Source organism: Ammospiza nelsoni, chromosome 16 (assembly GCF_027579445.1).
Source record: "Ammospiza nelsoni isolate bAmmNel1 chromosome 16, bAmmNel1.pri, whole genome shotgun sequence".
Taxonomy (NCBI): domain Eukaryota; kingdom Metazoa; phylum Chordata; class Aves; order Passeriformes; family Passerellidae; genus Ammospiza; species Ammospiza nelsoni.
Window position 1 is genome coordinate 13,079,808 of NC_080648.1, and position 7,206 is coordinate 13,087,013.

Below are 7,206 nucleotides of genomic sequence, written 5' to 3' on the forward strand. Positions count from 1 at the left end.
TCGTCCCCTCTGCTCGGGGCTTCAAAGACCGGCCGCTGCCCGCCCGGTGCCGGCGAGGTGCCTGCCCTCCTCTCGCCTCCCCACCGCTCGGAGCAGCTCCCGGACTCATCCCGGCCCGTTCCCGGCGCATTCCCGGAGCATGCTGTGCGCGGGGCTGGCGCTGGCGCTGTGCGCGCTGCAGCTCGTCCCGGCCGCGCTGGCCGGGCCGCAGCCGCCGCTGCTGGTGGAGCGCAGCGGGGCCCGGCGGCTCAGCAAGGTGAGCGGGGACCCCGCAGCCCTCGGGCTGCCGGAGGGGACTCGGCGGGGCGGAGAGGGGTAAGACTCCGTCATCCCGCTGGGATTGCAGGAGACCAGGAGCTTTTCCTATCCCGCTGGTGGGTGCGTGTTTGTGCCTGGGCAGGGGAGTGGGTCCATGGACCCCTGGAGCTTTTCCCATCCAGTCAGGGTGGAAGATCGCTGGTGTTTGTGGCTGGGCAGGGGAGGTGGGTCCGTGGAGCCCCGGAGCCCCGCAGCCCCCCGCGCTGGGAGCAGTGCTGGAGGTTGGAGGCAGCTCGGAGCAAGAGGGATCCAGTGTTTACAAACACTTCTCAACGCTGAAACCCAGCGGCCTCTTCCTTCGGCTGATCGTATCCCGGCTCTCATTTTGCTGCTTCATGAATCTTTTCCAGCCCAGGTTCTTCTTCCCTATTCCCACGGAGTTCTGGGTCTGGCTCATTAACACGCGCTGATTAAGACACAGCCAGTTACTACGTGTAACTCTCACGCGGTGTGAAGGGAAATATCGCAATTTATTTTCCAGGATTCCTGCGCTTGCCCGAGGGAAGGGGGAACCGGTTGGGAAGGCTGCAGGGCGCTCTGCGGGCAGCATTCTGCAGCCACACACTGATGCTCAGCTCGCTGGAGCCTCTTTGCCCGGAGACTCTCGGACTGGGGGCCCCCAGCTCTGGCTCAGTGTTGAGGTGCAGCCTACCCTTGTCCCGGCTTGTCCTGAGCCCTGTGTCCTGCCCTGGGCTGCTCCCGGCGGGCGAGCGGGATGTGGGATGGGCTGCTCGGCTGCGTGGGCTGCGCTGTGCCCGCTGGGGCTGCCGTGTGGCACCAGGCAATACAGCCTCCACCGGTTCTGCGGCTGAGAGCAGGCAGGAGAGCCCCGCGTCATGCCGTGGGGACACGGGATGCTCCAGCCAAACCTGCTCTGGGAGGGAGCTGGGGCTGGTCTCTGCCATTTGCCTCTGGCAGGCTCAGAAGTGGCTGTTCCAGACAAGTCTTGCTAGCCCTCCACCTTTGAACCAAAGTGTCTTTACTGGTGGTGGCTGGAGAGGTTGGTGTGGCTTGTAGGGAACGGGGGAGATGTCCCAGAGTGACTCTTAAATCAGACCAGACACATAAGTGATGTCTGTCATTTGGGTAACATCTCCTTATGTGTGGATTTTCATTATCACATTAGGGCAATGCTGCTTCCCTGGCTCATTTGTACTCTGGATCAGGATTTGTACTCATTTGTAGCTCAGGACCAGGCCCCTGGGGTGCATCAGGCAGAGGATGAGCACAGACACTTATCTGGTCCCCGAGTGTGATTCCTGCTCCTATGTGGAGCTAGGTGGCTGGAACTGGTGGATGAGGGCTCACAAAGCAGGGCTGGTCCTGGATGAGGTGGGAGGCTGTGTCAGCCCCACAGCCCCCCCCAAGGCTCCCCCCACACCATTGCCCAGCATCCCACTGGACAGTGCAGCCGCCATCTGGTCCCAGCTTGCTCTGACCTGTCCTCACACACCTTGCTTGGTGCCGTTGGCATGATGGATGCATCTTGCCTTGGTCACACGTCAGGTGTTTGGAGGCAGAGCTGAGGCAAGTTTGGAAATTGCAGTCTGGTAATGCTCTTTGGGTGTAAAGTACATGCAGAGGCACGCGGACAGAGGGTTCTGCAATGTCCTCGGTCTTGGAGAGCTGGGAGTTTAAGAACTGGCATTTGAAGGGGCTGAAGGTCATTTTCTGGCTCTTTGTGAGCAGATGTTTGGCAGGGGTCAGAGGGGCAGCTCTGGATAAACCTCCTGCAAACACAAGGCAAGGCTTGCCCCGCTTCTAACTCTTCCTGTCCCTCGGTGCTGCAGGTTGGTGGCTTTGCTTGGGAGAACTGTGGTGACAAGAGGGACCCCGTGGTGCTGCAGAGCCTCTCTGTGGCACCCGACCCCATCAGCATCCCGGGGAGCCTGCGTGTCAGCGCGGCTGTCAAGAGTGGCAAGACCATGGGCTCCCCTCTGAAGGTAAGTGCCAGATGTCCCTCTGTGTGGTGAGGGAGGGCAGAGCTTCCCCAAACCACTGGCAGCTGGGAAATGGGTGCAGGAATGAGCAGCCCTTGGGGAGTGAGGTGCAGAGAGGTGTGGGGCTGAGCACACTGGGCTCTGTAAGCCAGAACAGGGCAGTGGGCATGGGGAGATCTGTGTTGGGAGCAGACAGTTCAGCTGGAGCCTCCCAACCTTGTTCCTAGGGCAGAAACCACCTGAGTTGTTTCATGTCCTGGGGATGTATTGGCTCCAGGAGGGAAGTGAAACCCAAGTGCTGTGGGTGCTTCTGGATGTCACTGCAGTACTTGTTTTTCAGCAGCCAACCCAGCTGCTCCCTCCAAGGACATGGCACAGCACTGCTCTGGGAGCCCTGGGCCATGCCAGCTGCCCTGCAACACTTTTGGGGAGTTTTTTGGAATGAGACAGAACATGTCTCTTGTCTAGAGTGCATGGGCTGTCTTGAGCAATGCTATGGTGTCTGTTTGGGCCTGGGACTGTGGGGTGAGTGCTAGGGGAGTGAGGAGCCAGAGCTGCAGGATGGGAGCACCCTGGGAGTTTTGGGACAGGCAGAAGAGAGGGGAAGCAGGTGGGGATGTGAGGTGTGGGGTGGTGTTAGCTTAAGGGGTCAAACTGAGGTTGGAGGAACAGAAGCTGCAGGTTGAGAGGAACTGAAAGCCAGGAGGGGGAGGCAGGAGGGGGGTTTATTGACCACATGGACATCCCAAGGATTGCATGATCAGGAGCTGAGGGAGTTGAGTTGGCTGGTGAGGAGCTGTGGGTGCCCCTGCTGGTTGTGCTGGTGCTGAACACCTTCCCTGCAGGCAGCGCTGGTGGTAGAGAAGGCACTGGGTGACCTCTGGATCCAGCTGCCCTGCATTGACCAGCTGGGCAGCTGCACCTACAACGACGTCTGCAGCATTCTGGATGAGCTCATCCCACCTGGCACGCCCTGCCCGGAGCCCCTGCTGACCTATGGCATCCCCTGCCACTGCCCCTTCAAAGCGGTACGGCCGTGCCCTGCGGTGACACTGGCACTGCCACTGGGTGCCACTGTGCCCTCTGGTGCTGGGCTGGCCTTCTGACTGACCTCTTGTCTGTCTGTCCCCTCTCTCCACAGGGCTCCTACTCCCTGCCAGCCAGCGATTTTGATGTGCCCGATGTGGAGCTCCCTTCCTGGATGACCAACGGCAACTACCGCGTGCGGGTGGTGGTCAGCAATGGCGGGGAGGAGCTCAGCTGTGTCAAACTGGCCTTCTCCCTGCACTCCCACTGAGGGGTGGGACACTTGCCCTCATATCCCCTCCAGCTTGGTCCCCTGTCCCATCCCATCCTGTGCCAACCCATCCCTGTGAGGTCCTTCCCTCCTGTTGTCAGGAGGAGGCACCTCCTGTCCCCCCCAGTGCCTCCTTCCCTGCTGCACCCAGAGAGGCCCCTTTGGCTGTTCTGCTGTCCCCAAACCCATCACCAGGGTGTCTCCTGCCTGGACAGGGTGGCCTTGGAGCCTAACTCCAGCATGACCTGGGGTTGTTATTTTTTATCCAATTTTTTTGTTTTCTTCTTATTCCTATCAGGGCAATTTTAGACAAAAACATTCCAGAGAAAAGCAGTATTTCTTGGAGCAGTCCGTGGGGATGAGGGAGTGTTTGGGAGTGCTGGGGCAGGCTAGAGGGATGCAGCACTAGTTGCAGAGGGTGTTCCTGCTTCCCACCATCTCTGGCCAGAGCACAGGACTGTTTTGCAGAAGTGTCCCTACCCCACACAGCAGCTTTGAACCTGCTGTTGCTGCATCCCTGTCCTGCATGGGGAACCAGCTTGGTGGCACGAAGCACCTGTGAAAGGCACCTCCCCATGCTCCTCCTGTGGCAAACAGGAACACCTGAGAAACCACCCAAGCCCCACATGGGCATTCCCACTTAGGGGGGGACCAAGAGGCTGGTGACTCCCAGCAGCAGAAGAGGTTGTTGGTTGATGACTGTGCTCCAGAGGGGGACACAAGGCTGTGATGCACTGCTGGGGCACAGCCTGGCTGAGGACCAGTCACATTCATCTCATTTTTCCTCTGAGAGTGAGCCAAGGCAGGATGCTGCACTGGGACTGTCCTTCCCCTGTGCTGGCAGAGGCACCCAAACACAGCAGCATCCTGAACATGGGATAACTGGGAGATGACCATGAAATCCACCAGCCTAGATCCTATTTTGGGGTGTCCTGGCTGTGGCTGGGGACTGTCATGTGGGCAGGCAGAGTCCTTCTTGCTGCAGCTTTGGGCAGGGTGTGAGCCTGTCATCACTCCTCTGTGCCAGGTGCCACCAGCCACCCACATCCCTTGCTGTCCCTGCGTGCTTGTGTTTTGTAGCCCCTCGATAGGGCTTCTACAAGCACTTTATAGGCCTTAACTGCTGCGGGTGCTCCTCCACCACGCAGATGTGCTCCCACTGCCTTTCTGTGCCCTCCACTCGCTTTGTTTCACCCTCTGGCTTTGCCTGGAGAAGCACTAACCCTCTGCCCCTGCTCCCCTTCAGTGCCACGGCAGCAACCTCCTTTTGGGCAGGTTCTGCAGGTTCTTAATAAATCTTTTTACCAGGACGTGGAGCTGGTGCCTCTTGTTGCTGGGGGTGACCTGGAGGTGACATTTATTTCGCTGGAAATAGTGTGGATGTGGGTGTGAGCTGGGGGAAGTGGAGGTGCTGTGGTGGGGACAGCAGTGGAGGATGCTGTGGCCATTGGAGCTGAGCAGCCCTGGGGGCAGTTCCTGTGTGAGGAGCAGGGATCTGCAAACGCTGCTTTGTGATGTGGGGACACAGGGACACAGCCATGGCCCAGGGAGCCACAGCTCATGCTGGGGGGCTTTGAGGGTGTCACACATTTGGGTGACCTTCTTTAACCCTGACACCTGCATGGCTCTGCAGGTTTGCCCCAAGGCAAGGGGATCACAGAAGTACAGAATCAATGAGCTTGAAGATCTCTGTGATCACCACCTCACTCTGTGAGTCCAACCCCTGACTGAGCACCACTATGTCCCCTTCACCATGGTGCTGAGTGTCATGTCCTGTCTTTCCTTAAACACCTCCAGGGATGGTGACTCCACCATCTCCCTGGGCAGTCTGATCACTCTCTCTGTGAAGAAAGCCCTCCTAAAGTCCAACCTAAACATTCCCTGGCGCAGCTCAGCACCTTGTCCTCCTGTCATAGCGCTGGCTGCCTGGGAGCAGAGCCCGACGCCACACGGCTTTACCCTCCCTTGAGGGAGTTGTAGAGTGTGATAAAGCCACCCCCGAGCCTCCTGCAGGCCGAACAAGCTCAGATCCCTCACAGTGCTGCGCTCCAGACCGCTGCCCAGCTCGGTTCCCATCCCCGGCCGCCCCTCGGGGGTTCGGCGCTGCCGCCTTTCCCCACAGCGGCCTCGGGGCCCGCCCGCCGCCAGGGGGCGCCACCGCCCGCGCCCGGCCCCGCCCGGCCCCGCCCCTCGCCCTCAGAGCTGCCCGCGCGCACGCGCCGCGCTCAGCTGAGCCGCGGTCACGTGACGGCGCGGCCGAGCGAGCGGGCCCGGCGGGGCCGGGCGGTGCGGGCGGCGGAGAGGTGCGGAACCGGGACAGGGACCGGGAACGAGGGGACGGGCACCGGGACAGGCACCGGGGGGCTGCGGGTGGATGGGTGGGGGCTGTCAGCCGCCTGTCAGCCCGCCGCGTGCCCGGAGAGCCGGGGTTGCGGTGGATGCGCGGGGTGCCGGCAGTGCCGCCGTCCCGCGTGGGTGCTCGGGGCAGCCGGGGCGCGCTGAGGGACTCGGGGCTCCGGGGCCTCGTTGGCAGCCCCTGTGCAGGGGCGGGTGCTCAGGGCCTGGGGGTCCTGGCAGCTGACATGGGTGCTGGAGGCTGACATGGGTGTGCTCGGGGTGCCTGGGGGTGCTGAAGGCTGACATGGGTGCTGGGGGTTTCTGGAGGTGCTGGAGGCTGACATGGGCGTGCTGGCAATGCCCTGCAGGAAGGCTGGCACCCCATGGGGCTCCTCCGGGCGTGCCATGCAGCGTAGGGGGCACAGCCCCCGATGTGAGGTGCTGGGAAGGGTGCGGAATGCTCTGCGGCACTGGGAGGGTGCAGGGAGCCCCACACTGTGCAGGCTTCAGCTGTGCTGCTCTGTGGAGGGGCAAGTGGAGCTGGCAGCACAGCCTGGCTGCAGTGGGAGCTGTGGGGACTGGTGGAGTTTGTGCCCAGCAGCCTCCGTGTGGGGAGAAGCTGGGCTGAGGGCACTGGCTCATGCTGTGAAACGTTGGAAAGGTGAATCTGGGGGTTCTCTGGAGCTGTGGGAGCACTGGGTAGCACAGGGACAAGAGGACTGATGCTGTGACTGGGAGGTGTCAGGCTGGCATGGACATGGTGGCCTGGGAAAGGGGCTTGTTGTTGGCTCTCCTTTGTGTCAGGAGGTGGGTTATTACAAGAAGTGCTTTGGAAATGAAGGATTCAACATGTGTGGTAGGAAGCAGCAGTGAGTTTTGCTCACTTTTCTGGAAGATTTCCTGATCTACACACAGACCCAGCTCAGCTGGGGACAGCTGTCATGGTCAGCAGCAAGTAGCAGCTTGCTTTTGACTTCTGGCACGGGGCTATCGCTGTAAGGGACAAAATTCTGTCACCACCCCCCCCCCAGCTTTCCTAATAGGATGAAATTGCTTCTGTGTGTGGGTGGCAAAAAAAGCACATGAGAGTGGCTGAGGAGTTGGGTTTGAAGTGGGAACCGAATGTTCCTGCCTTTGCTGTTTCCAGTGACAAGGAAATGGTGTAATGGGGTTTTGCTTTGATTTTAAATGTTTTTCTTGTGGATGAGACAAGTTTTGCAGCTTTTCCTTGTTGGTTGTGGGAGAGCAGAGTGCTCGCTCCCTGCTGCTATGCAACCTTTAATCCAGACACGAGGCAGGCAAGTCACGATGAAT

The 7,206-nt window shown here is 60.2% G+C and overlaps 1 protein-coding gene across 1 annotated transcript; it reads left to right on the forward strand.

The window, feature by feature from the left end:
* GM2A (ganglioside GM2 activator) lies at window positions 1-4,865 on the forward strand. The gene is made up of 4 exons (XM_059483724.1): window positions 1-256; window positions 2,109-2,261; window positions 3,104-3,286; window positions 3,400-4,865. Exons 1-4 carry the CDS (start codon window positions 140-142, stop codon window positions 3,553-3,555), a joined length of 609 nt encoding a protein of 202 aa, XP_059339707.1. The 5' UTR covers window positions 1-139; the 3' UTR covers window positions 3,556-4,865.
* Window positions 4,866-7,206: the final 2,341 nt, after the last annotated feature.

Bases quoted from the DNA above. Each gene is read 5' to 3' on its own strand.
- GM2A (XM_059483724.1), top strand. From the start codon at position 140: ATGCTGTGCGCGGGGCTGGCGCTGGCGCTGTGCGCGCTGCAGCTCGTC. The intron at 257-2,108 runs GTGAGCGGGGAC...TCGGTGCTGCAG, and splicing joins GGGCCCGGCGGCTCAGCAAG to GTTGGTGGCTTTGCTTGGGA. The intron at 2,262-3,103 runs GTAAGTGCCAGA...CCTTCCCTGCAG, and splicing joins CCATGGGCTCCCCTCTGAAG to GCAGCGCTGGTGGTAGAGAA.